Here is a 26727-nt window from a genome sequence, read left to right on the forward strand (position 1 = left end):
ACCCAGCCCCTTGCCATGCTCCCAGAGCCCACCGGGGAGCCGTGCGCAGTGTGGGTGGCACCCGTGTGCTGCTGGCAGCGCTGGCAGTGCCCAGCTCCCTCCCACACCGCTCATTTTACAGCAGGGATTAATATTTGATACCTTCCCGTGCCCCGGGCTCGGCGGGCCCCGGCCGCCGCCCCCCCGCCTGGGCAGCCCCGCAGCCCGCGGCGGGACGGAGCACCCCCGCCGGGGGCAGCGCAGCGGCTTTGGGGCGGCCGGGGCTGGGGACCGGCAGCTGTTAGAGTCCCTCCCTGCCCACGGGAGGGGCTGAGCTGGGGAGCAGCATGGGCAGGCCTGGGGGGACGGAGCAGCGGCATGGAGAAATCCCCTCCCCCACCAGCCCACCGCAGGCAGCACCGCTGCAGCCTGCCGAGAAATCCTCTGTTGCCAAGGCAACGAAGGGATCCAGCAGCTGGGAGTGGGGTGGGATGGGATGGGACAGGGAGGGGATGGGGCTGGGATGAGGATGGAATGGGATGGGGAGGGGATGAGGATGGGATAGTGCTGGGATAAGGATGAGGATGGAATGGGATGGAGGTGGGATGGGAGGGGATGAGGATGGGATGGGATGGGATGGGATAGGGGTGGGGATGGGAGGGGATAGGGATGGGATGGGGGTGGGATAGGGCTGGGATGGGGATGGAGGTGGGATGGGATAGGGATGGGATGGGATGGGGGATGGGATGGGATGGGGGTGGGATGGGATAGGGATAGGATGGGATGGGGGTGGGATGGGATAGGGATGGGATGGGGGATGGGATGGGATGGGATGCTGGCTGCTGCCCTGCCTGCTGGGCACCCCACAGCTCCTGCCTGGGGGGGATGCTCCTTGTCCCTGAGAGAGGAGCAGGCGGCTGGGCTGGGGGCAGGATGCTCTCCCCTCCTTGGAGCCACTCTCCTGCTCTCTCCTCTAATTGCCCCCTGTGCTCTCTGCTGGCAGGGCTGCCAAGGAGCTGGGCAGGGCTGGGGGCTGCCCCACGGCTCCAGACACCTCCTGCTCCCCCGTGGGATGCTGCTGGGCTTTCCCCAGGGCTGCTCCGTGCTGAGCCCAGCCTCAGCCCTGCCTGCATCACAGCTCACCCGAGCCAGCTCTGCCTCAGCCCTGAAGGCTCAGCCACCACCTTCATCCCTGAGGGTGCCAGGGGATTGCTTCCCTTTGCTCAGCAGCTTCTCTGCAAGAGGCTGGAGGAGGAGTCTGGACACTCACCAGGAGCCAGCCCAGGGCCAGGGCCATGTGGGACATGCCTGAGGTGCTGAGGGCTTCTTCTGGGGGCAAATCCCCAAGTGAAGAAGCCTCAGGCCCCTGCCCTGCTGCCTCCAAGCAGCTGACTGAGCCAGCTCTGGATTAATTTTATTATGCCATGATTGAGACTGTTGCTAAGCTACAGCAACTGCTGCCTCAGCCCAGCCTGCTGCAGGATCTCCCCAGCACCCCTGGTTTGTCAGCTCAGAGGCACCCCAGGAGGGCAGTGATGCACCCTGGGCTCTCCAGGAAGCAGAAGCCTTGCCTGCAGCAGCCTTGTCAGACATCTCAGCCCCAGCCCAGCTCCCTCACCCGCCTTCAGCTCTGCTTGGCCTGGCCTGTGCCAGGGCTGCTCCCAGCTGGGGTCTCTGCCCAGCTTTGTGAGCCTCTCCCCACAGCACCTGCAGCTCCCCACATTCCCCTTGTGGCCTGCTAAACCCCAGCTCCAAGAACCTTTTCATGTTCACTGCTGGAGGGAAGCAGCAGAGTCCCACCCTGGGCCTTGGAAAGCCAGGGAGAGCCTCATGGGAGCACCAGGCACAGGGGGCAGCTGCAGCCCTCACGGGAGGCCCTCGAGGGGGAGTGCTGAAGACCTGGCACACTGTGAGCTGCAGGTCCCCAGCAGCACTAAGCAGGACCTCATCTGGCCTGGCATGGCCACAGGAGGATGAACTCAAAGGGGAGCTGGTGCCAAGGATGGCTGTGAGCAGGCCTGGGCACAGCCTGTCCAGCAGAGCAGGGGCACAGGCCCTGGCCACAAGGGGTGGGGAGCAGCATTTAAACCACGGCGCTGGCAAAGCAAACCCTGGCCAGGAACAAACCTGGATGACCCCAGGAGCCAGCTCCTGTGTGCCAGGGCAGGCTGCTGGGCACTGAACTGGCTGCAAGGGCTGCTCAGCCTGTCCCTGTGCTGCTCTGCTGTGTTGTGACCAGGGGCTGGGCATGGAGAGCTGTGGTCCCTTTGGCACGGGCTGTGCCACGCAGGGCTGGGCTGCCCAGCTCAGCAGCAGTGCTGAGCAGCCTGGATGCCCTTGCAGGGCTGGGTTTTGTGACAGCCACTGACAGAGCAGCACAAGCAAGAGCCTTAGCCAGCAGAGATGGGCACCTGTGCCAAGGGGAGCTGGGCCAGCAGGAGGAAGGTGCTGTGCCCATGCTGCACAGGAGTCCCGGGGAGAGGAGGCACAAGCAGAGCAGTCAGACAGCTCCAGGCCTGTGGGGCTGGAGGTGAGCTGGGAGGGCTCCTCGAGACTGGCTCCCAGCTGGGAAAGCAGAGGGCTGCCAGCACAGGAGGGCTGCCAGCACAGGAGGGCTGCCAGCACAGGAGGCAGGCTGTGAAGCTGCTGGGATCAGGATGTCTGTCTGCTCTCAGAGTGTGGCTTCAGCCCTGCCTTGTTGCAGCAACTGATGAAGAAGCTGTCAGGAGGGACAGGAGCTGCTGCCAGGCTGGATCACCCCGCTCAGGGCACAGCTCAGCACTCCCTGCACGCTCCCATGGTGTCCTGGCTGTGCCAGCTCAGCTCTGCACACGCCATGCACAGCCTCCTGCAGCCTGCCCTCCCCTGCTGCTGCAGGGCTGCCAGGGAACAGAGGCTGCCCCGGGGTGCAGTGGCCGGGAGGATACAGCAGGTGTCCCAGGGGAGCTCGGGGGCTGGCAGTGCAGGGCAGCAGCGATGCAGCTCTCGGCCCCACGGCTGAGGCTCCCCTGGCTGTGCTTGGGAACTGGGCCCAGGGGCAGGTAACAAAGCAGGGATCGATCCATGCCCTCCCCCCTGCTGCTCCCCCTGCCCTGCCCCCAGAGCGCTGGCCAGAGCTGCAGCAGGCAGCACGGAGCTCCAGCCTGCACTGCCGGCGAGGAACTGCAGCTCCCCGGCCTCAGGCTCTGGTTGTCTCTGGGATGCCTGCTCAAGCCACTCCCCTGGTACCTCCCGAGATGCTCACAGGAGCTATTTATAGCTGGAGAGCCTGCAGCAGCCGTGGCAGGCACAGACACAGCTTAGGCTGAGCTTGTTTGACAGGCTGGGCACGGGAGAGCCCAGCTCAGAGCAGGTTTGTCTCCTCTCACACTGCTGGCACTGGACCAGCCCTTGAGCTGTAGCTCTAAACCAGTCCAGCACTCTCTGAACCAGGGAGAAGTCCAAGTGTACAAAGCCCCTGGACTGTTACCTGTTCCTGCCCTTCCCTTCCACGCTGAGGGAGCTCCCTGACCCTGCTGCCAGAGCCAGAGCACAGCACACAGCACACAGCACACAGCACACAGCACACAGCACAGAGCACAGCACACAGCACACAGCACAGCACACAGCACAGCACACAGCCCCCGGGGTGCTGGGCTAAGCACAGAGCTCCCACAGCTGCTTCTCCCTGCTGAAGCAGCCTTCTGCCCAAGCTGTGCTTGGGATGGTCTCAGCTCCTTGTGCTGGCAAGGGGCAGGAGCTGTAGGGAGTGCAAGGGCTCCTGTGGTGGCCATAGCAGCCCAGGTGAGAGACAACCCAGTGCCAGCATCAGTGCTTCAGAGCCGTGGAATGGTTGGGTTGGAAGGGACCTCAAGGATCATCCAGCTCCAACCCTTGCCAGGGGCAGGGACACCTCCCCCCAGCCCAGCTTGCTCAAGGCCTCATCCAGCCTGGCCCTGAGCACCTCCAGGCAGGAGGCAGCCACAGCCTCCCCGGGCAGCCTGTGCCAGAGTCTCCCCAGCCTCACTCTCAACAATTTCTTCCTCCTCTCCACTCTCAGTCTCTCCTCTCCCAGCTCAAAGCCATTGTTCCTCATCCTGGCACTCCCAGCCCTTGGCCAGAGTCCCTCCCCAGCTCTCCTGGAGCCCTTCAGCTCCTGGAAGGCTGCTCTGAGGTCTGCCTGGAGCCTTCTCTTCTCCAGGCTGCACAGCCCCAACCCTCCCAGCCTGGCCCCACAGGGGAGGGTCTGCAGCCTCTGCTCATCTCTGTGGCCTCCTCTGGAGCCTCTCCAGCAGCTCCAGGTCCTTCCTGTGCTGGGGGCCCCAGAGCTGGAGGCAGTGCTGCAGGTGGGGGCTGAGCAGAGCAGAGCAGAGGGGCAGAATCCCCTCCCTGTGCTGCTGCTCTCCCTGCTCTGGCTGCAGCCTAGCACACAGTGAGCTGCCCTCCTGGCAGCCCCTCCTGGCAGCCCCTCCTGTGGTGAAGAAGACAACCCAGAGGCAGTTGTACAACAGAGCTTTATAGTCAGAATGGATTGTACCAGGGTTTGATTTTCTTCTGGATGCCAAAATGGAACATGACCCAAAACCTCCTCAGAGCAGAGATGCAGGCAGAGGGAGACACAGGCAAAGGGTGAAGGGCTGGCCTGCAGTGCCTGGCAGAGCTGCCAGTGGGCAGGCACTGCCTGCCAGCCCTGCACAGGGCACCAACCCAGGGGGCATCACTTCAAAGCAGAAAAAGAACTGGGCTGGGAGGAGGCCTCTGCCTCAGAGGAGTGGCTGTCCCTCCCCGTGCAGAGAGGTTGTAAGGATGCCTGAGCCATGCCAAACACTTCCCTGCAGACACTGCTGAAGCTCTGGGAAGCTCCAGCTCCACACTGAGAGTCAGGTCCCTGAGAGGTCCAAGGCAGGGTTCTGCTAGATGCAAATCCAAGGGTGGGGGCTGCAGGGCAGCACTGATTCCTCTCTCTCTCTGTCTCTGTCTCCTTTTTCAGGTCAGCTTTGCACTTTGCATTGTTTTCCCCCAACTGCATAGCAGCTTACCTGTAGTGTCTGGGACACTGGGGCCTTGGTGACCCCCTGAGGGATCCCAGCAGCAGCACTGCCCAGCGCCGACTAAGCTGCTGTGCAGAGAGGGCCCACTCCGAGCCACACACAGCCTCTGGCCCCGTGGCTGCTGCTAGAGAGAGCTGCACCACCACAGAGTGCCTCTGCTCCGCTCCAGGCCCACCAGCTGCCGGCTGCAGCCACGTTTCTCCGTACAAAAATAGGCAGGATACAAAGTGGAAGCCTGGGGAGGGGAGCGGGGAGGGGGCTGGGGGCTGCGGCGCTCCCGGCCACACGGCGGCTGCGGGAGGGGGGCAGCGCAGGGGGCGGCAGGGAGCGGCTCCCCCTCCCCTCCCTCGCTCTGCCAGCTGCCCCACAGGGCAGCTCTGGAAGGAGGAACAAGCCAAGGGCCTGGAGGTGGGCCCAGGAGCCCTGCCCTGAGCCTTCCCCTTCCTCGAGCCTGTCCCAGCCGGAGCTTCGCTGTGCGCCGAGCACACCAGGCCAGCACAAGCAGATGCAAAGCCTGTGTGTTGCCAGCTCTGTTCTGAGAGGATATGCAGCAAACAGCCAAAGCTTTGCACACCTGCAGCTGTCCTGGTGTGGCTCTGGGGAGGGATGGGGCCAGCCCTGGCTGGGCTCCGCCGCGCCGGCGCTGCCCTACAGCTCCTCGTAGTCTCCTCCGCGCGGCTTGCCCCCGCCGGCCGCCCCTGCCCCGAGGAAGGCCTCCAGTTCATCCAGCTCACTGCTCTTCTCCTTGCTCCTCTTTTTCTTCCTCTTCTTCTCCTTCTCCTCTTTGCTCTCCTCCTTCTCTTTGCTCTTCTTGTGCTTGCTCTTCTTTTTCACAGACTTCTCCTCCTCCTGCCAAAGGAGAAGGTTGGTGTCGGTGACCCCCGGGAGCCCAGAGCCCTGCCTCGAAGCTTGGCTCTGAGGGGCCCTGGGCTGGGCTGCAGCACCTCCCAGCAGGGCTGGCTGGGAGTGAGCTGGGACAGGGGAGAGGGAGGAGCACCTGCCCCAGGTGTGGCAGCTGGGGCCGGACACCAGCAGGGCGCTGCACAGGCAGGAAGGTCACAAAGCCTCCTGCAGGCTCTGCTCAGGGCCTCAGGTCTGCCAGGGACACCTCTGTGCCTCAGCCTGGCAGCACTGCACTGCTGTGGCTGAGCCTCTGCTTGACCAGCTCAGACACTGCCCTGTCAGAACTCAGCTCTGCAAACCCTTGTGCTGAAGCTCAACAGCTGCAGAGCCCTGGAGGCACGGGCTGGGCTGGGGCTGGGAGGGTGGAAGGCTCCAGCAGGTACAGAGGGCACACTGCAGAACCCTGCCCTGGGCTGGCAGAGAACGTGGCACAGCAGCTCTCAGGAACTGGCCATTACCTCTTTGCTTTTCTTCTTCTTCTTCTTCTTCTCCTTAGCAGATTGTTTGTCTGGAACAAAGCAAACACAGCTCTGAGCTCAGCTCCTGTGACCCCCAGAGCTGCAGCTCCGCCCTGGCTCCGGCCCTGAGGACATTTCCCACTCTGCAGCCAAGAGCAAAGGCAAATCCTGACAGCTGTGGATGAGCTGCAGCCCTCCAGAGCCCAGCTCAGGCCCCAGCCTTCCCCCCTCACCTCCCCACAGCTCTCTGGTTTGAGGAGGAGCCTCCTGTGACCTGCACTGCTCAGAGCTGAGCACTGCCTGGGCCTCCAGTGCACCCCAGCTGCTGAGAGCAGCTCTGCAGACTGCCCCACAGCCAGGCTGGCCCCAGAGGATCATTTCCAGAACTGAAGAAGAGGTCCTGGGAGCAATTTTCTCCTTACCACTAAACATTCAAAGGCAGCTGGGGATCCCAGCAGGCCTGCTTTGTGCCTCTGTGAGGGAGCTCCTAACGGGAGGAGCACTCAGGGCATGGTGCCAGGGGCAGGGAGCACCTGGCCAGGCTGCCACACTCTGCCCTGCAGACCAGGCAGGGAAAGTGCAGCACCACCAGGCCAAAGTGCTGCAGCCCTGGACTGGAACATCTCCTGTGAGCACAGCCTGAGGCAGCTGGGGCTTGGGGCTGGGAGCAGAGCAGCCTGAGGGCTGCCCTCAGTGCTGGGGATAAAGCTGTGCAGGGCTGGAGCCAGGCTCTGCTCAGGGCTGGCCAAGCACAGCACAAGGGGCACTGGGGGCAGCTGGAGCAGAGCAGCTGCCAGGGGCACAGGAGGGGAAACTTTGTCCCTGGGAGGCTGCTGGAGCCTGGAGCAGGCTGCCCAGAGAGGCTGTGGAGTCTGCTCTGGAGACACTCAGAGCCTGCCTGGCTGTGTGCCTGGGTGCCCTGCCCTGGGTGCCCTGCTCTGGCAGGGGCTGGGAGTGGATGATCTCAGAGGCCCCTTCCAGCCCCTGCCCTGCTGTGCTTCTCCAGGCTGTCACCAATGACTCTCAGAGCCTCTCCCTGCCAAAGCCTTTGCCTGAGGTTCCTGTGGCTCTTGGCTGCTGCCCACTGCCTCTGCAAGCAGCTCTGGGCAGCAGAGCATCTCTGTGGCTGCCACACAGGAGGCTCTGTGCCTGCACCACCTTCCACATGTGGTAACCAACTGCCAGTGGGAGCTGCACACTCTTGCTGCTCAGCTGAGCTGTGAGCACAAGGCAGCCATGGAGATCCTAACTGCTGGGCAGGCTCCAGCTGACTGCCTCTCAAGATAGGCTTTTATATTTAGCCCAGCAAGAGGAGCTGGGAGGAAGAGGAGCTGGGGGAAGAGGAGCTGGGAGGAGAGGAGCTGGGAGGAAGAGGAGCTGGAGGAAGAGGAGCTGGGAGGAGAGGAGCTGGGAGGAGAGGAGCTGGGAGGAAAAGGAGGTGGGGGAAGAGGAGCTGGAGGAAGGGGAGCTGGGAGGAAGAGGAGCTGGGAGGAGAGGAGCTGGGAGGAAGAGGAGCTGGGGGAAGAGGAGCTGGGAGGAAGGGGAGCTGGGAGGAGACGAGCTGGGAGGAGAGGAGCTGGGAGGAAGAGGAGCTGGGAGGAGAGGAGCTGGGAGGAAGAGGAGCTGGGAGGAGAGGAGGTGGGAGGAAGAGGAGGTGGGAGGAGAGGAGGTGGGAGGAGAGGAGGTGGGAGGAAGAGGAGGTGGGAGGAGAGGAGGTGGGAGGAAGAGGAGCTGGGAGGAGAGGAGGTGGGAGGAGAGGAGGTGGGAGGAGAGGAGCTGGGAGGAGAGGAGGTGGGAGGAAGAGGAGGTGGGAGGAGAGGAGGTGGGAGGAAGAGGAGCTGGGAGGAGAGGAGGTGGGAGGAGAGGAGGTGGGAGGAAAAGGAGGTGGGGGAAGAGGAGCTGGAGGAAGGGGAGCTGGGAGGAAGAGGAGCTGGGAGGAAGAGGAGCTGGGAGGAGAGGAGCTGGGAGGAGAGGAGGTGGGAGGAAGAGGAGGTGGGAGGAGAGGAGGTGGGAGGAAGAGGAGCTGGGAGGAGAGGAGGTGGGAGGAGAGGAGGTGGGAGGAAAAGGAGGTGGGGGAAGAGGAGCTGGAGGAAGGGGAGCTGGGAGGAAGAGGAGCTGGGAGGAGAGGAGCTGGGAGGAAGAGGAGCTGGGGGAAGAGGAGCTGGGAGGAAGGGGAGCTGGGAGGAGACGAGCTGGGAGGAGAGGAGCTGGGAGGAAGAGGAGCTGGGAGGAGAGGAGCTGGGAGGAAGAGGAGCTGGAGGAAGAGGAGCTGGGAGGAGACGAGCTGGGAGGAGAGGAGCTGGGAGGAGAGGAGCTGGGAGGAAGAGGAGCTGGGGGAAGAGGAGCTGGGAGGAGAGGAGGTGGGAGGAGAGGAGGTGGGGGAAGAGGAGCTGGGAGGAGAGGAGCTGGGGGAAGAGGAGCTGGGAGTAAGAGGAGCTGGAGGAAGAGGAGCTGGGAGGAAGAGGAGCTGGGAGGAAGAGGAGCTGGGAGGAGAGGAGCTGGGAGGAAGAGGAGCTGGGGGAAGAGGAGCTGGAGGAAGAGGAGCTGGGGGAAGAGGAGCTGGGGGAAGAGGAGCTGGGAGGAAGAGGAGCTGGGAGGAAGAGGAGCTGGGAGGAGAGGAGCTGGGAGGAAGAGGAGCTGGGAGGAAGAGGAGCTGGGAGGAGAGGAGGTGGGAGGAAGAGGAGCTGGGAGGAAGAGGAGCTGGAGGAAGAGGAGCTGGGAGGAGAGGAGGTGGGAGGAAGAGGAGCTGGGAGGAAGAGGAGCTGGAGGAAGAGGAGCTGGGGGAAGAGGAGCTGGAGGAAGAGGAGCTGGGAGGAAGAGGAGCTGGGAGGAAGAGGAGCTGGAGGAAGAGGAGCTGGGAGGAAGAGGAGCTGGAGGAAGAGGAGCTGGGAGGAAGAGGAGCTGGGGGAAGAGGAGCTGGAGGAAAAGGAGCTGGGAGGAAGAGGAGCTGGGGGAACAGGAGCTGGAGGAAGAGGAGCTGGGAGGAAGAGGAGCTGGGAGGAGAGGAGCTGGGAGGAAGAGGAGCTGGGAGGAAGAGGAGCTGGGGGAAGAGGAGCTGGGGGGAAGAGGAGCTGGGAGGAAGAGGAGCTGGGAGGAGAGGAGCTGGGAGGAAGAGGAGCTGGGAGGAAGAGGAGCTGGGAGGAGAGGAGGTGGGAGGAAGAGGAGCTGGGAGGAAGAGGAGCTGGGGGAAGAGGAGCTGGGAGGAAGAGGAGCTGGGAGGAAGAGGAGCTGGGAGGAAGAGGAGCTGGGGGGAAGAGGAGCTGGGAGGAAGAGGAGCTGGGAGGAAGAGGAGCTGGGAGGAAGAGGAGCTGGAGGAAGAGGAGCTGGGAGGAGAGGAGCTGGGAGGAAGGGGAGCTGGGGGAAGAGGAGCTGGGAGGAAGAGGAGCTGGAGGAAGAGGAGCTGGGGGAAGAGGAGCTGGGAGGAGAGGAGCAGGGAGGAAGAGGAGGTGGGAGGAAGAGGAGCTGGGAGGAAGAGGAGCTGGGAGAAGAGGAGCTGGGGGAAGAGGAGCTGGGAGGAAGAGGAGCTGGGAGGAGAGGAGCTGGGAGGAAGAGGAGCCGGGGGAAGAGGAGCCGGGAGGAAGAGGAGCTGGGAGGAAGAGGAGCTGGGGGAAGAGGAGCTGGGGGAAGAGGAGCTGGGAGGAGAGGAGGTGGGAGGAGAGGAGGTGGGGGAAGAGGAGCTGGGAGGAGAGGAGCTGGGAGGAGAGGAGCTGGGGGAAGAGGAGCTGGGAGAAGAGGAGCTGGGAGGAAGAGGAGCTGGGAGGAGAGGAGCTGGGAGGAAGAGGAGCTGGGAGGAAGAGGAGCTGGGAGGAGAGGAGCTGGGAGGAAGAGGAGCTGGGAGAAGAGGAGCTGGGAGTAAGAGGAGCTGGAGGAAGAGGAGCTGGGAGGAAGAGGAGCTGGGAGGAAGAGGAGCTGGGAGGAGAGGAAGTGGGAGGAGAGGAGGTGGGGGAAGAGGAGCTGGGAGGAGAGGAGCTGGGAGGAAGAGGAGCTGGGAGGAAGAGGAGCTGGGAGGAAGAGGAGCTGGGGGAAGAGGAGCTGGGGGAAGAGGAGCTGGGGGAAGAGGAGCTGGGAGGAGAGGAGGTGGGAGGAGAGGAGGTGGGGGAAGAGGAGCTGGGAGGAGAGGAGCTGGGAGGAGAGGAGCTGGGGGAAGAGGAGCTGGGAGGAAGAGGAGCTGGGAGGAGAGGAGCTGGGAGGAAGAGGAGCTGGGAGGAAGAGGAGCTGGGAGGAGAGGAGCTGGGAGGAAGAGGAGCTGGGAGAAGAGGAGCTGGGAGTAAGAGGAGCTGGAGGAAGAGGAGCTGGGAGGAAGAGGAGCTGGGAGGAAGAGGAGCTGGGAGGAGAGGAGCTGGGAGGAAGAGGAGCTGGGAGAAGAGGAGCTGGGAGGAGAGGAGCTGGGAGAAGAGGAGCTGGGAGGAGAGGAGCTGGGAGGAAGAGGAGCTGGGGGAAGAGGAGCTGGAGGAAGAGGAGCTGGGGGAAGAGGAGCTGGGGGAAGAGGAGCTGGGAGGAAGAGGAGCTGGGAGGAAGAGGAGCTGGGAGGAGAGGAGCTGGGAGGAGAGGAGCTGGGAGGAGAGGAGCTGGGAGGAAGAGGAGCTGGGAGGAAGAGGAGCTGGGAGGAGAGGAGGTGGGAGGAAGAGGAGCTGGGAGGAAGAGGAGCTGGAGGAAGAGGAGCTGGGAGGAGAGGAGGTGGGAGGAAGAGGAGCTGGGAGGAAGAGGAGCTGGAGGAAGAGGAGCTGGGGGAAGAGGAGCTGGAGGAAGAGGAGCTGGGAGGAAGAGGAGCTGGGAGGAAGAGGAGCTGGAGGAAGAGGAGCTGGGAGGAAGAGGAGCTGGAGGAAGAGGAGCTGGGAGGAAGAGGAGCTGGGGGAAGAGGAGCTGGAGGAAGAGGAGCTGGGAGGAAGAGGAGCTGGGGGAACAGGAGCTGGAGGAAGAGGAGCTGGGAGGAGAGGAGCTGGGAGGAAGAGGAGCTGGGAGGAAGAGGAGCTGGGAGGAAGAGGAGCTGGGGGGAAGAGGAGCTGGGAGGAAGAGGAGCTGGGAGGAGAGGAGCTGGGAGGAAGAGGAGCTGGGAGGAAGAGGAGCTGGGAGGAGAGGAGGTGGGAGGAAGAGGAGCTGGGAGGAAGAGGAGCTGGGGGGAAGAGGAGCTGGGGGAAGAGGAGCTGGGAGGAAGAGGAGCTGGGGGGAAGAGGAGCTGGGGGAAGAGGAGCTGGGAGGAAGAGGAGCTGGGAGGAAGAGGAGCTGGGAGGAGAGGAGCTGGGAGGAGAGGAGCTGGGAGGAAGAGGAGCTGGGAGGAGAGGAGCTGGGAGGAAGAGGAGCTGGGAGAAGAGGAGCTGGGAGGAGAGGAGCTGGGAGAAGAGGAGCTGGGAGGAGAGGAGCTGGGAGGAAGAGGAGCTGGGGGAAGAGGAGCTGGAGGAAGAGGAGCTGGGAGGAAGAGGAGCTGGGAGGAAGAGGAGCTGGGAGGAGAGGAGCTGGGAGGAAGAGGAGCTGGGAGGAGAGGAGCTGGGAGGAGAGGAGCTGGGAGGAGAGGAGCTGGGGGAAGAGGAGCTGGGAGGAAGAGAAGCTGGGGGAAGAGGAGCTGGGAGGAAGAGGAGCTGGGGGAAGAGGAGCTGGGAGGAAGAGGAGCTGGGGGAAGAGGAGCTGGGAGGAAGAGGAGCTGGGAGGAAGAGGAGCTGGGAGGAGAGGAGCTGGGAGGAGAGGAGCTGGGAGGAGAGGAGCTGGGGGAAGAGGAGCTGGGAGGAAGAGGAGCTGGGAGGAAGAGGAGCTGGGGGAAGAGGAGCTGGGAGGAAGAGGAGCTGGGAGGAAGAGGAGCTGGGAGGAGAGGAGCTGGGAGGAGAGGAGCTGGGAGGAGAGGAGCTGGGGGGAAGAGGAGCTGGGAGGAAGAGGAGCTGGGAGGAGAGGAGGTGGGAGGAAGAGGAGCTGGGAGGAAGAGGAGCTGGAGGAAGAGGAGCTGGGGGAAGAGGAGCTGGAGGAAGAGGAGCTGGGAGGAAGAGGAGCTGGGAGGAAGAGGAGCTGGGAGGAAGAGGAGCTGGAGGAAGAGGAGCTGGGAGGAAGAGGAGCTGGAGGAAGAGGAGCTGGGAGGAAGAGGAGCTGGGGGAAGAGGAGCTGGAGGAAGAGGAGCTGGGAGGAAGAGGAGCTGGGGGAACAGGAGCTGGAGGAAGAGGAGCTGGGAGGAAGAGGAGCTGGGAGGAGAGGAGCTGGGAGGAAGAGGAGCTGGGAGGAAGAGGAGCTGGGGGAAGAGGAGCTGGGGGGAAGAGGAGCTGGGAGGAAGAGGAGCTGGGAGGAGAGGAGCTGGGAGGAAGAGGAGCTGGGAGGAAGAGGAGCTGGGAGGAGAGGAGGTGGGAGGAAGAGGAGCTGGGAGGAAGAGGAGCTGGGGGGAAGAGGAGCTGGGGGAAGAGGAGCTGGGAGGAAGAGGAGCTGGGAGGAGAGGAGGTGGGAGGAGAGGAGTTGGGAGGAGAGGAGTTGGGAGGAAGAGGAGCTGGGGGAAGAGGAGCTGGGAGGAAGAGGAGCTGGGAGGAAGAGGAGCTGGGGGGAAGAGGAGCTGGGAGGAAGAGGAGCTGGGAGGAAGCTGTGCTGCATTACTAAGCTGAACTGCAGTGAGATGGCTGAGCTGGGCCTCTGCAGATGCACTGGGAGCTATTTCAGGCTGTGCTGCTCAGCAGCTCCCAGGCAAGGCAGGGAAGCCATGGAGCCTGTGCCACCTTGCTTACACTTTGGGAGCAGCTATTCCAGGAGACTCCCCCTGGGGCTGCTTCCAGCCTCCCCCACCTTAGCTCCCAGCCTCCCATCTTGCCTGGTGCCCAGGGGCAGGGCAGGAAGCTGCTCTGCAGGAATGCCAAGGCAGCAGCAACCACTTGAGCGAGATTTGCTGCCCTGGGGGGCTGAGGTGGGGGTGGGCAGGGGTAGGAGGAGTGCTGAGGTGATGAGAAGCCCACCCCCCCAGCTCAGAGTGGCAGAGCAGAGCATCCTGCTCAGGCTGAGCCAGACTCTGGAGGGGGAGGACACTGCAGGGCTCCAGCACTTCCCTGGCAGGAGAGGCAGAGCAGGAAGCAGCCTGTGAAGGATGTGCTCCTGCTCCCAGCTGGGACTGAAATAACACAGGGCTGGAGCCATGGATGAGCCAAACTCCCCCTCCCCATGGGAGAAGAGAGGGAGGAGTCCATGGGGACAAGGGGCTGGGCTGAAGCAGCCTAAGGCCTGGGGCAGGGCACTGCTGGGGCACAGGGGGGGCTCAGATTGGGTCACTCCCAGCTGGGAGATGCAGAGGCCTGAGACAAGCATCAGGAGGGGCAGCAAGGAGTGACCCTTACCTTCCTCACTGCTCTCCTTGGGACCAGGCTCCTCCAAACCCAAGCCAAAGAGGTCTGAGTCATTCTTCAGCTTGAAGGAGGGGACTGCTGCCTTCACAGGGGGGGGAGGCCTGGCCAGGGAGCTCTCATCGTCCTCATCCGACAGCTCAGAGACATCTTCCCGCACTGGGAACTCATCCTGCAGAGAGGGCAAGGCAGAGAACCCCCCAGAGCCTCACACAGCCTGCACCAACCACCTCTGGGCATGCTGCAGACAGAGGGTGGAGGTCTGCAGGGGGGGGGGAGGGAAGGAGCTGAACCAAGCCCAGGAACCAAAGCCCTTGGTGCCACAAGTCTGCTCCCTGCCCTGGCACCGGCAGTGTGCTCTGCAGCCTCACCACCTGCACACAGGCACAGAATGCTTGGCCTGGAAGGGACCTCAAAGATCCAATTCCAGGGGCAGGGACACCTCCCCCCAGCCCAGCTGGCTCAGGGCCTCATCCAGCCTGGCCCTGAGCACCTCCAGGCAGGAGGCAGCCACAGCCTCCCTGGGCAGCCTGTGCCAGAGTCTCCCCAGCCTCACTGTGCAGAACCTCCTCCTGATGTCCAACCTGACTCTGCCCTGCTCCACTTTCAAAGCCATTGTTCCTCATCCTGGCACTCCCAGCCCTTGGCCAGAGTCCCTCCCCAGCTCTCCTGGAGCCCTTCAGCTCCTGGAAGGTTGCTCTGAGGTCTGCCTGGAGCCTTCTCCATGCTGCACAGCCCCAGCTCTCCCAGCCTGGCCCCACAGGGGAGGGTCTGCAGCCTCTGCTCATCTCTGTGGCCTCCTCTGGAGCCTCTCCAGCAGCTCCAGGTCCCTCTTGTCAGTGCTATCAAAGTCACACTGGTGATGTAAAGGGATTAAACAAGACCTTGATGCCTGACTGTAACTCAGCAGCATCAACCTCTAGGTGCCCTGAGAGGCAGCTCTGCTTTGGCTGCAAATTCACCTGCAGACCTGACAGACAAAGCTCTTCTGCTGGGCAGCCCCTGGGGGGTCCTGCAGGGCTGGGGAGGGGGTTTGTGTCTGCAGAGCACATGGAGCCACCAGGGAGTGTGCTCCCAGGGCAAACCTGCCCCTGAGGTGTGGGCTAGCCCCCAGGACTGCAGACAGGATGCCACCAACCCCCCTCTGTGTCACTGCATGATGAGACTGGAAATGAAGGTTAACCTTCTTCTGCCACCTGCCAGCTCCTCAGAGCTCATTAAGCTCTCTGTGTGTCCTCCCCACTGACCTCAGCTCACCCTGCTGCTGCCCCAGGCAATGCCCCTGCCCCCAGCTCCCTGCTCCCAGCTCCCCTGCCCCCAGCTCCCTGCTCCCAGCTCCCCTGCCCCCTGCTCCCTGCCTCCTGCCCCCTGCCTCCTGCTCCCTGCTCCCCTGCCCCCTGCCCCTGCTTCCTGCTCCCTGCCTCTTGCCCCCTGCTCCCTGCCCCCTGCCCCCTGCCCCCTGCTCCCTGCCTCCTGCCCCCTGCTCCCTGCCTCCTGCCCCCTGCTCCCTGCCCCCTGCCTCCTGCTCCCTGCCCCCTGCCCCTGCTCCCTGCCCCCTGCTCCCTGCTCCCTGCCCCCTGCCTCCTGCTCCCTGCTCCCTGCCCCCTGCCCCTGCTCCCTGCCCCCTGCCTCCTCCTCCCTGCCCCCTGCCTCCTGCTCCCCTGCTCCCTGCCCCCTGCCTCCTGCTCCCTGCTCCCTGCCCCCTGCCCCCTGCTCCCTGCCCCCTGCCTCCTGCTCCCTGCCCCCTGCCTCCTGCTCCCTGCTCCCTGCCCCCTGCCCCTGCTCCCTGCCTCCTGCTCCCTGCCCCCTGCCTCCTGCTCCCCTGCCTCCTGCCCCCTGCTCCCTGCCCCCTGCCTCCTGTCCCCTGCTCCCTGCCCCCCTGCTCCCTGCCTCCTGCCCCCTGCTCCCTGCCCCCTGCTCCCTGCCCCCTGCCTCCTGCCCCCTGCTCCCTGCTCCCTGCCTCCTGCCCCCTGCCCCCTGCCTCCTGCCCCCTGCTCCCCTGCCTCCTGCCCCCCTGCCCCCTGCTGATGCTGAGTCCCTGCTGCTTTGCCTGACCACTAAACCCTGCAGGTAAAAGCCAGTCCCAAGCTGTGGGGCAGCTCCCTGCATGCTGCAATGCCCTCAGTGTCCTCACAAAGCCTGTGCCTCACCACCACAGGCTGCCAGAAGGCAGCTTGCTCCACATGCTCCTGCCTTGCTATCAACGAGCCAAGGGAAGCAGGTGCTGAGAGTGCCCCAGGGATGGAGAAGTCCTTAATGAATAGTGTGACAAAGAGGGAAGGTCAGGGAGGTGGCACAGCCCCTGCTCTGCAGGAGAGCTGCCAGCACACAGCCCACTCCCAGACACCAGCTGGCAGCAGGAGCAGCCCTGAGGAGTGAGAGCCCACCCCAGGCAGCCCTGAGGAGTGAGACCCCACCCCAGGCAGCCCTGAGGAGTGAGTGCCCACCCCAGGCAGCCCTGAGGAGTGAGACCCCAGGCAGCCCTGAGGAGTGAGTGCCCACCCCAGGCAGCCCTGAGGAGTGAGAGCCCAGGCAGCCCTGAGGAGTGAGAGCCCACCCCAGGCAGCCCTGAGGAGTGAGGACCCCACCCCAGGCAGCCCTGAGGAGTGAGTGCCCACCCCAGGCAGCCCTGAGGAGTGAGTGCCCACCCCAGGCAGCCCTGAGGAGTGAGTGCCCACCCCAGGCAGCCCTGAGGAGTGAGTGCCCACCCCAGGCAGCCCTGAGGAGTGAGAGCCCAGGCAGCCCTGAGGAGTGAGTGCCCACCCCAGGCAGCCCTGAGGAGTGAGACCCCAGGCAGCCCTGAGGAGTGAGAGCCCACCCCAGGCAGCCCTGAGGAGTGAGTGCCCAGGCAGCCCTGAGGAGTGAGTGCCCACCCCAGGCAGCCCTGAGGAGTGAGAGCCCAGGCAGCCCTGAGGAGTGAGACCCCAGGCAGCCCTGAGGAGTGAGACCCCAGGCAGCCCTGAGGAGTGAGACCCCAGGCAGCCCCTGAGGAGTGAGAGCCCAGGCAGCCCTGAGGAGTGAGACCCCAGGCAGCCCTGAGGAGTGAGAGCCCAGGCAGCCCTGAGGAGTGAGAGCCCACCCCAGGCAGCCCTGAGGAGTGAGAGCCCACCCCAGGCAGGGCCAGCAGCCTCTGGGGCCTGCTCAGGTCAGTGGCACCAGGCATGTCTGCAGCCACAGCAGCATGGGCCTGCCAGCCCAGAGGAGTGCAGGTGCCTCCTCCATCCCCACTGTGGGGGCCAGGCTGGGAGAGTTGGGGCTGTGCAGCCTGGAGAAGAGAAGGCTCCAGGCAGACCTCAGAGCAGCCTTCCAGGACCTGAAGGGCTCCAGGAGAGCTGGGGAGGGGACTCTGGCCAAGGGCTGGGAGTGCCAGGATGAGGAACAATGGCTTTGAGCTGGGAGAGGAGAGACTGAGAGTGGAGAGGAGGAAGAAATTGTTGAGGAGTGAGGCTGGGGAGACTCTGGCACAGGCTGCCCAGGGAGGCTGTGGCTGCCTCCTGCCTGGAGGTGTTTCAGGCCAGGCTGGATGAGGCCTTGAGCAAGCTGGGCTGGGGGGAGGTGTCCCTGCCCATGGCAGGGGTTGGAGCTGGCTGAGCTTGGAGGTCCCTTCCAAGCCAAGCATTCCATGGCTGTATGCATCAGCAGCTGGGGCAGAGGGGACTCCTGCTGCCTGGGTCCCAGCAGAGCCCTGCAGGCAGCAGAGTCCCAGGGCCGTGGCAGCCAACCTGGCCCTGCTGGAGAGCCCTTCCCAGGCAGCCTCCCTGCTTCACTGGGAAGCTTTGCCAAGCACACTGGGGCTGTCTGCAGGGAGCTGGCTCTCTCTGCCATGCCCCCTTTGATCCTGGGGGGCCAACCCCTGCCCTGTGTGGTTGAGCCCTGCTGCTCTGGCCTCGCTGGGACTCAGCAGCCACACCAAGAGCCACAGGCCAAGCCTTGCTGCTGTGTGGCTCCCACACTCAGGGCAGTGCTGGGCTTGTGCTGGGATCGCTGCAGGCTGCCTGGCAGCTGTGCTGCCTGCTGCAGGGGAGGGCAGCAGGGGAGGGCAGAGGGGAGGGCAGCAGGGGGAGGGCAGAGGGGAGGGCAGAGGGGAGGGCAGCAGGGGAGGGCAGAGGGGAGGGCAGCAGGGGAGGGCAGAGGGGAGGGCAGCAGGGGAGGGCAGAGGGGAGGGCAGAGGGGAGGGCAGCAGGGAGGGCAGAGGGGAGGGCAGCAGGGGAGGGCAGCAGGGGAGGGCAGAGAGGGGAGGGCAGCAGGGGAGGGCAGTGGGGAGGGCAGAGGGGGAGGGCAGCAGGGGAGGGCAGCAGGGGGAGGGCAGAGGGGAGGGCAGAGGGGAGGGCAGCAGGGGAGGGCAGAGGGGGAGGGCAGAGGGGAGGGCAGGAGAGGAGGGCAGGAGGGGAGTGCAGAGGGGAGGGCAGCAGGGGAGGGCAGCAGGGGAGGGCAGAGGGGAGGGCAGAGGGGGAGGGCAGCAGGGGAGGGCAGAGGGGAGGGCAGCAGGGGAGGGCAGCAGGGGAGGGCAGAGGGGAGGGCAGCAGGGAGGGCAGAGGGGAGGGGCAGCAGGGGGAGGGCAGCAGGGGAGGGCAGAGGGGGAGGGCAGCAGGGGAGGGCAGAAGGGGAGGGCAGCAGGGAGGGCAGAGGGGAGGGGCAGCAGGGGAGGGCAGGAGGGGAGGGCAGAGGGGAGGGGCAGCAGGGGGAGGGCAGAGGGGAGGGCAGAGGGGAGGGCAGCAGGGGAGGGCAGCAGGGGAGGGCAGAGGGGAGGGCAGCAGGGGAGGGCAGCAGGGGAGCTGTGCGGGGGGCGGCGGCGCAGGGCGGTTACCGCTCTCTTCCTGGGGCTGTCAGAGTCCTCACTCTCGAAGTCAGGATCATCCATCACAAATGAGAGCATCTGAGTGGCTATTGGCCCCTCCTGGTCGCTGTCAGACTCCTCAGGCTTCTCCTCTTTGGTCCCTTTCTGCTTGGGAGGCTGTGCCCTGCCTGGGGCAGCGCTCCTGGGGGGCAGCGGCTGGGGGCGCAGCGGCTGGCAGGCTGCCGCCGGCCTTGCTGCTGCTGCTGCTGCTCCTCTCGGCCCCAGAACGTGGAGGGAGGCTGTCAGGAGGCTTCAGGTCAGCTGCTTTGGTCAAAACTGCTTCACTCTGTGGTTTCAGAGAATTTCTGGAAGACCTGAGAAGACAGAAAGGTGCCAGAGGGCTCCCGAGAGGGGCTGGGACCGCAGCGCACAGGGAGCAGCTCAGCCTGACCCAAGGGCTGCACAGAGAGCTCACCCCAGGGCTGTGCACACACAGCACTCAGGAGGGTTGGAGACAGCCTTGGTGTCCCTGTGGGTGCAGGCCCTGCATGGCTGTCACCCACAGGGTGTGCTGGAGACCTCCACCCCCTGCAGCATAGGACTTGGCTCCTCTGCCCTCCTCACCCCACCTCAGGTCCCAGTCCAAGGCTCTGGTTCAGACTGGAGGGAAAGGCTGGGCCAACCCAGCAGGAACCTGGCAAGGAGCACAGGAGCACAGTGCTCAGGCAGCACTGCCCAGGAGGGGTGCAGGAAACAGCCCAGGCAGAGCCACCTCAAAATACAGCCCCAGGCTGGAAGAGCCATCGGGGTCTGCCAGGAGCCCTGCAGGAGCTGCAGAGTGGTTTGGGATGGAAGGGATCTGTAAATGTCATCCAGCCCAAACCACCTCAACCAGAGCCCCAAACAACCTGACCTGGAATGGCTCCAGCCATGGGCAGCCTGGGCCAGGCTCTCACCACCCCTGTGGCAAACCTTTCTCCTTCTCCCCACTCTCAATCTCCCTCTTGCAGTTCAAACCCTCCCCCCTTGGCCTGTCCCCACAGGCCCTGCTCAGAACTCTGTCCCCAGCTCTCTGCTCAGCCCCTGAAGCCCTGCAAGGCCACCAGAAGGTCTCCCTGGAGCCTTCTCCTCTCTCCAGGCTGCACAACCCCAACTCTCTCAGCCTGGCCTCCCAGCAGAGGGCTTCCAGCCCTGCCAGCACTGCTGTGGCCTCCCCTGCCCTGCTCCAGCAGCTCCCTGGCTGTGCTGTGCTGAGGGCTCCAGAGCTGCCCCAGCACTGCAGGGAGGTCTGAGCAGAGCACAGCAGAGGGCAGAGTCCCCTCCCTGCCCCTGCTGCCCACCAGCCAGTGAGAAGACTGAGAAGAGGCCCAAGTCTGCCCAGCACAGCCCCCAGGCTCTGGGCTCTGCTTTGTTACCTTTTTTTGTCCTGCTCCTTCTCAGTGTCAGCTCTGGCTGTGACCTTAGAGTCCTTCAACTCCTCCTCCTCCTCCTCCTCCTCCTCACTGGAGAGGGTGATGTTCTTGCTGGGCACTCGTTCTGCTGCCAGCATGGACCTGCTGGGGAGTTTGTCATCCAGATCCAGGTCATCTTGGAAGCCTGCCACCATGGGGTTCCCCCCAGGGGCTTCTCCATCACTGCAGAGCAGAGGGGGCAGAGTGAGGCAGAAAGGAGGCACAGAGCCTGTCCCTTGCACAGGTTGTCCCACACAAAGGAGAAGAAAACTACAGCCCTCCCTGAAGCTTCCCCTGCAGCCCACCCTGCCCCCCCTGCAGCCTCCCTGCCCCCTCCCCTGCAGCCCTCCCTGCCCCCTCCCCTGCAGCTCCCCCTGCAGCCCTCCCTGCAACCTCCCCTGCAGCCTCCCTGCCCCCCCTGCAGCCCTCCCCTGCAGCCCTCCCTGTAGCCCTCCCTGCAGCCTCCCCTGCAGCCCTCCCCTGCAGCCCTCCCTGCAGCCTCCCCTGCAGCTCCCCCTGCAGCCCTCCCTGCAACCTCCCCTGCAGCCCCCCTGCCCCCCCCTGCAGCCTCCCCTGCAGCTCCCCCTGCAGCCCTCCCTGCAGCCCTCCCTGCCCCCCTGCAGCCCTCCTGCAGCCCTCCCTGCCCCCTCCCCTGCAGCCCTCCCCTGCAGCCCTCCCTGCCCCCCTGCAGCCCTCCCCTGCAGCCCTCCCTGCCCCCCCTGCAGCCCTCCCTGCCCCCTCCCCTGCAGCTCCCCCTGCAGCCCTCCCTGCAACCTCCCCTGCAGCCCCCCTGCCCCCCCCTGCAGCCTCCCCTGCAGCCCTCCCTGCAGCCCTTCCCTGCAGCTCCCCCTGCAGCCCTCCCCTGCCTCCCCCCTGCAGCCCTCCCTGCAGCCCTCCCTGCAGCCCACCCCTGCCCCCCTGCAGCCTCCCTGCCCCCCTGCAGCCCTCCCTGCCCCCCTGCAGCCTCCCTGCCCCCCCTGCAGCCCTCCTTGCAGCCCACCCTGCCCCCCTGCAACCTCCCTGCCCCCCTGCAGCCCCTCCCTGCAGCCCACCCTGCCCCCCTGCAGCCCCCTGCAGCCTCCCTGCAGCCTCCCTGCCGACCTCTCGCTGTCTCGGCGGAGCTTGGCCTGCAGCCTGCCCCTCTCCCCCTGGGGGGTTGGCTCCTCCAGGAAGCTGTGGTCCAGGCTCTCCTCAGGGACAAAGTCCTCCAGGCTCTGCACTTTTGCAGGGGCTGCAGGGTGGGGAGGAGTGGCAGCAGCAGCAGCATCTGGTTGGGAAGCAGAGAGGTCAGTGGCTCTGCTCCCAGGGCCTCCCCAGGGCAGGGCTGTGAGCAGCAGCCTCAGACTGCTGCAGGGCTTGCATGGAGCCACTGACAGCCCAGCCATGGCTGCTGAGGGCCAAGGTGCAGCAGGCTGAGCACAGCACAGGCAGGACCCCAGCTGTGCTCCTCTGGGGTGCTCCTGCACTCCCCTCCTGCCTCTCCCTGCCCAGCTCACCTCTCCTCTTGCTCTCCCAGCTCAGCCAGAGGCAGAGCTGCTCACACTCTGCTGCTAGGTTTCCTGTGCAGCCAAGAGCTCAGCAGCTACTGCAGCCCCAGGATGTGCAATGTTCAACCTCCTTCCTCCTGCCTGCCCTGCCCTGCCCTGCCCTGCACAGCCAGGCTCTGGTTTTTCCCCCAGATGTTGCTCTACCACTGCAGCCTCAGCCCCCTGCACAGAAGGGAGCCTGGGACCAGGGCCATGGGGTAGTGGTGCGAGAACACCACAGCCAGCAGCATGACTCCTGCAAGGCTCCAAGGGGAAGCTCCAGGAGCAGCTCTCAGGAATCACAGCATGGCTCAGGTTGGAAAGGAGCTCAGACGTCATCTGCTGCAACCCCCTGCCATGGGCAGGGACACCTCCCCCCAGCCCAGCTGGCTCAGGGCCTCATCCAGCCTGGCCTGGAACACCCCCAGGCAGGAGGCAGCCACAGCCTCCCTGGGCAGCCTGTGCCAGAGTCTCCCCAGCCTCACACTGAAGAACTTCTTCCTCAGCTCCACTCTAACCCTGCTCTGCCTCAGCTCCAAACCCTTCCCCCTGGGCCTGGCTCCAGACCCCCTCAGCAGAAGTCTCTCTGCAGCCTTCCTGCAGGATCCCTTCAGCTCCTGGCAGCAGCTCTGAGGTGCCCCTGGAGCCTTCTCCTCTGCAGGCTGCACAGCCCCAGCTCCCTCAGCCTGTGCTCCCAGCAGAGCTGCTCCAGCCCTGGAGCATCCTTGTGGCCTCCTCTGGCCTCTCTCCAGCAGCTCTGTGTCCTTCTGCTGCTGGGGACAGCAGAGCTGGAGGCAGGGCTGGAGGTGAGGTCTGAGCAGAGCCCAGGGGCAGGATCCCCTCTGCTGCCCTGCTGCCCACCCTGCTCTGGCTGCAGCCAGCACACAGCTGCCCCTGGGCTGCAGGAGGCACTGCTGGCTCCTGGGGAGCTGCTCAGCACCCCCAAGGCTGCCCTCCCTGGAGGTGTTCAGGGCCAGGCTGGATGAGTCTAGCTGAGAGGTGTCCCTGCCATGGCTGAAGGTTGGAGCAGATGATCTCTGAGGCCCTTCCAGCCTGAGCCCTTCTGTGGCTCCCAAGCTCAGTGCCAGATTTACAACAAAGAAGAGAAACCCAAAGCCACCTCCAGGCCTGTGGCACTGGCTGGCAGCTGACCACCTGCCTCTGTCCCACACCTCAGGCTGCCACAGGCTTTCTGCTGACCTCCTGCCCCTCTCTTTTGTTTGTTTCTGGGTAGGAAGAGCCACAGAGACACTGCCAAGGCTGTGCTGTGATGCAGAATGCTGCCTGCAGATCTGAAGCTGCAAAGCCTGTTCCCAGCACCTCCTCCTTGCTTTCTGTGGGTGTCTGGAGCGTGCTGAGAGCTGGGGGGGGATTGACAGCTTGAGAGGGAAGGTATTGCCAACCACCTCATGCTAATGACACTCAGGCAGTGCAGCTCTGCAGCTCCAGTTAGCTTCACAAACAAAGTGAAGCTGACAGGCAAATTAAGGCCCAGCTAAGCACAGGAGCAGGCAAGAGAGCCCTGGCTGCCTCTGCCTTGCCACTTGGCCTGGCACAGCCCTGGCCTGAAGGCTCTCTGCAGCGCTGAGGAAGCGGCCAAGGGGGGCTGCAGCCCCCAGCCCACCTCAGAGGGAGCCTCTTGCCCTGGAGGGGAATCCACTGCAGAGCCTGGGCTGAGGAGCTCATTTCTGGCTGAATAACCTTTCAACCCAGCGCTCTGCTGCTCTCTGTTCACAGGAGCCCCTTGGAGGCACCAGACCTTTGTGAGGACAGAGCTTCCAACAGCCTCTCTGGCAGAGGCCTTGCTAGCCAAGAGCCATATGTGCTCCTGGTAGGAAGCTGACACTGATTTGATTAGTGTCCACTGCCTGCTCAGCACCCTGCAGCCACCACCCTGCTGGCTGCACACAGTCCCCCCAGGCCCAGCCTGGAGACGGGCAGGATGCTCAGCAGCAGAGAGGCAGAGGGCAGCCCAGCCTCGGGTCCCTGTGTGCCCAGCCTCGGGTCCCTGTGTGCCCAGCCTCTGATCCCTGTGTGCCCAGCCTCGGGTCCCTGTGTGCCCAGCCTCTGGTCCCTGTGTGCCCAGCCTCGGGTCCCTGTGTGCCCAGCCTCGGGTCCCTGTGTGCCCAGCCTCGGGTCCCTGTGTGCCCAGCCTCTGGTCCCTGTGTGCCCAGCCTCGGGTCCCTGTGTGCCCAGCCTCTGGTCTCTGTGTGCCCAGCCTCGGGTCCCTGTGTGCCCAGCCTCCCCCGAGGGGAAAGCCAAAGCAGAGAGGCCGAGGGGGAGAGCCGGCAGGGCAGCACCTACCTGGCTGGGCGGGAGCGGGCTCCGCGGCAGGGGCCGCCCCGAAGAGCCGGGCGATGATGCTGCGCTTCGGCGGCGCCGGGGCCGGGGGCGCCGCTGCCGGGGCCGGGGGCGCCGGGGCCGGGGGCGCTGCCTGCGGCTGCCGGGCCTCGGGGGCAGGCACTGGTGAGAAGGACGGGGGCGGGTCAGGAGAGGCGGCAGAGCCGGCGGGGGCAGGCTGGGGGGGCTGCGGGGTGCCGGGGCTGGAGCTGCCCGTGGAGGTGGAGCTGGGAGGCACCACGGGGGACTGGGAGCCCGAGGAGGGGCTCTGGCCGTTGGCGGCGAGCGGCGCCCCGTGGCCGCGGCTCCTGGCCTCCATCATCTCCAGGAAGCTGCAGGAGAAGAAATGGCAAAGGTGAGGGATGGAGGAAAGCAGCTCAGCAGGGCCCCGAGCGCCAGCCCGGGCTGCTCCGGCCCCGGGCTGAGCTGCCGCGGCCGCGGGGCTGCTGCGGCTCCCTGCGCCACCACGAACCCGGCTCAGCGCCGCCGCGGAGCTGGGCACAGCCCAGCCTGGAGCAGGGAGCTGCTGGAGCAGGGAGCTGCTGTGCAGTGCTGCTGGGAGGCCCTGCATGCACAGACTGCAATGAGGTGCCAGGGCTGCAAGCACAACCCTCAGGCAGTTCCTGAAAGGATGTCCCTAGGGCAGCAGTGCCCCAGGAAGGGCACAGCTCCAGCTGCAGAGCATCCAGGCAGACTCCAGGGCCATGAGCACCTCCCACGAGGAGCCAGGAGTGGATCTGGGAGGAGAAGCCTTGAATGTCAAAGGAAAGGACCTCTCCAGGGGGCTCCCACAGGACTGACTGCAACATCCTGGCAGCGTGCAGACACAGCCAGCCTCCCCCTGCACACTCTGCGGTGCTGCAGCAAGCTGTGGCCCTGCCTGAAGGAATGGGGAGATGCTCTGTGCTCTCCAGAAGGGAAACCAGGCCTGCTCCTGCTGCAGCCTCCTGCTGCAGCCCCTCTGCCTGGCAGCCTCCTGCTGCAGCTCCTCTGCCTGGCAGCCTCCTGCTGCACCCCCTCTGCCTGGCAGCCTCCTGCTGCAGTTCCTCTGCCTGGCAGCCTCCTGCTGCACCCCCTCTGCCTGGCAGCCTCCTGCTGCAGTGCTCTGCCTGACAGCCTCCTGCTGCAGTTCCTCTGCCTGGCAGCCTCCTGCTGCAGCTCCTCTGCCTGGCAGCCTCCTGCTGCAGCTCCTCTGCCTGGCAGCCTCCTGCTGCAGCCCCTCTGCCTGGCAGCCTCCTGCTGCAGCCCCTCTGCCTGGCAGCCTCCTGCTGCAGTGCTCTGCCTGGCAGCCTCCTGCTGCACCCCCTCTGCCTGGCAGCCTCCTGCTGCAGCCCCTCTGCCTGGCAGCCTCCTGCTGCAGCCCCTCTGCCTGGCAGCCTCCTGCTGCAGTGCTCTGCCTGGCAGCCTCCTGCTGCACCCCCTCTGCCTGGCAGCCTCCTGCTGCAGTGCTCTGCCTGACAGCCTCCTGCTGCAGCCCCTCTGCCTGGCAGCCTCCTGCTGCAGTGCTCTGCCTGACAGCCTCCTGCTGCAGTGCTCTGCCTGGCAGCCTCCTGCTGCAGCTCCTCTGCCTGACAGCCTCCTGCTGCAGCCCCTCTGCCTGGCAGCCTCCTGCTGCAGTGCTCTGCCTGACAGCCTCCTGCTGCAGCTCCTCTGCCTGGCAGCCTCCTGCTGCAGCTCCTCTGCCTGGCAGCCTCCTGCTGCACCCCCTCTGCCTGGCAGCCTCCTGCTGCAGTGCTCTGCCTGGCAGCCTCCTGCTGCAGTGCTCTGCCTGGCAGCCTCCTGCTGCAGTGCTCTGCCTGGCAGCCTCCTGCTGCAGCTCCTCTGCCTGGCAGCCTCCTGCTGCACCCCCTCTGCCTGGCAGCCTCCTGCTGCAGCCCCTCTGCCTGGCAGCCTCCTGCTGCAGTGCTCTGCCTGGCAGCCTCCTGCTGCACCCCCTCTGCCTGGCAGCCTCCTGCTGCAGCCCCTCTGCCTGACAGCCTCCTGCTGCAGCCCCTCTGCCTGGCAGCCTCCTGCTGCACCCCCTCTGCCTGACAGCCTCCTGCTGCAGTGCTCTGCCTGGCAGCCTCCTGCTGCAGCTCCTCTGCCTGACAGCCTCCTGCTGCAGCCCCTCTGCCTGGCAGCCTCCTGCTGCAGCCCCTCTGCCTGGCAGCCTCCTGCTGCAGTGCTCTGCCTGGCAGCCTCCTGCTGCAGTTCCTCTGCCTGGCAGCCTCCCGCTGCAGCCCCTCTGTCTGGCAGCCTCCTGCTGCAGCTCCTCTGCCTGGCAGCCTCCTGCTGCAGCTCCTCTGCCTGGCAGCCTCCTGCTGCAGTGCTCTGCCTGGCAGCCTCCTGCTGCAGCTCCTCTGCCTGGCAGCCTCCTGCTGCAGTGCTCTGCCTGGCAGCCTCCTGCTGCAGCTCCTCTGCCTGGCAGCCTCCTCACCAGCAGGATGCAAAGAAACCCTGCCAGGAAGCCAGGCCCCTCCTGACAACAGCACTGGCTCCATGCTGCACAGCTGGGCCAGGAAGAGGGCACTCAGGGAGTGCCAGAGAGGGGACCCAGGGGAGCACCAGAGAGGGCACCCAGGGAGTGCCAGAGAGGGTCCCCAGGGAGGGCAGCACCACACCAATCCAGCACACCACACTCTGTCCTTTCACTTCATTCAGCCCAATGGACTCTGCCCAGTGGCTGTGGGCTGAAGTGCTTCTGCAGGACTGACAGACAGACAGCCTGGGCTGTGCTCCAGGCAAGGAGAGGTCAGACAGAGACTCCTCTCCCACACAGAGCAGGGCCTTGTCCTCCCAGGAGCAGAGCCAGGCAGACACTTATCATAGAACCATGGAAAGGTTTGGGCTGGAAGGGAGCTCCAGAGCTCACCCAGTCCAAGCCCTGCACCCAGCAGGGACATCCTCCACTGGCTCAGGTTGCCCAGAGCCCTCTCCAGTCTCACCTTGAACACCTCCAGGGATGGAGCCTCAACCACCTCCCTGG

The 26727-nt window shown here is 65.2% G+C and overlaps 1 protein-coding gene across 1 annotated transcript in view; it reads right to left on the minus strand.

The window, feature by feature from the left end:
- Positions 1-4454: 4454 nt before the first annotated feature.
- Positions 4455-26727, minus strand: part of RABL6 (RAB, member RAS oncogene family like 6) — an 87980-nt gene continuing 65707 nt past the window's right edge. Inside the window, 8 exon segments of the mRNA XM_068164115.1 lie at positions 4455-5858; positions 6371-6420; positions 13663-13840; positions 18476-18656; positions 18658-18819; positions 19861-20079; positions 20998-21163; positions 23727-24094. Of these exon segments, the coding sequence (XP_068020216.1) occupies positions 5658-5858; positions 6371-6420; positions 13663-13840; positions 18476-18656; positions 18658-18819; positions 19861-20079; positions 20998-21163; positions 23727-24094 (1525 nt within the window). The 3' untranslated portion in view covers positions 4455-5657.

Source organism: Melanerpes formicivorus, unplaced genomic scaffold (genome assembly GCF_026170545.1).
Source record: "Melanerpes formicivorus ecotype bairdi unplaced genomic scaffold, bMelFor1.0.p_v2 SCAF_77, whole genome shotgun sequence".
NCBI lineage: Eukaryota > Metazoa > Chordata > Aves > Piciformes > Picidae > Melanerpes > Melanerpes formicivorus.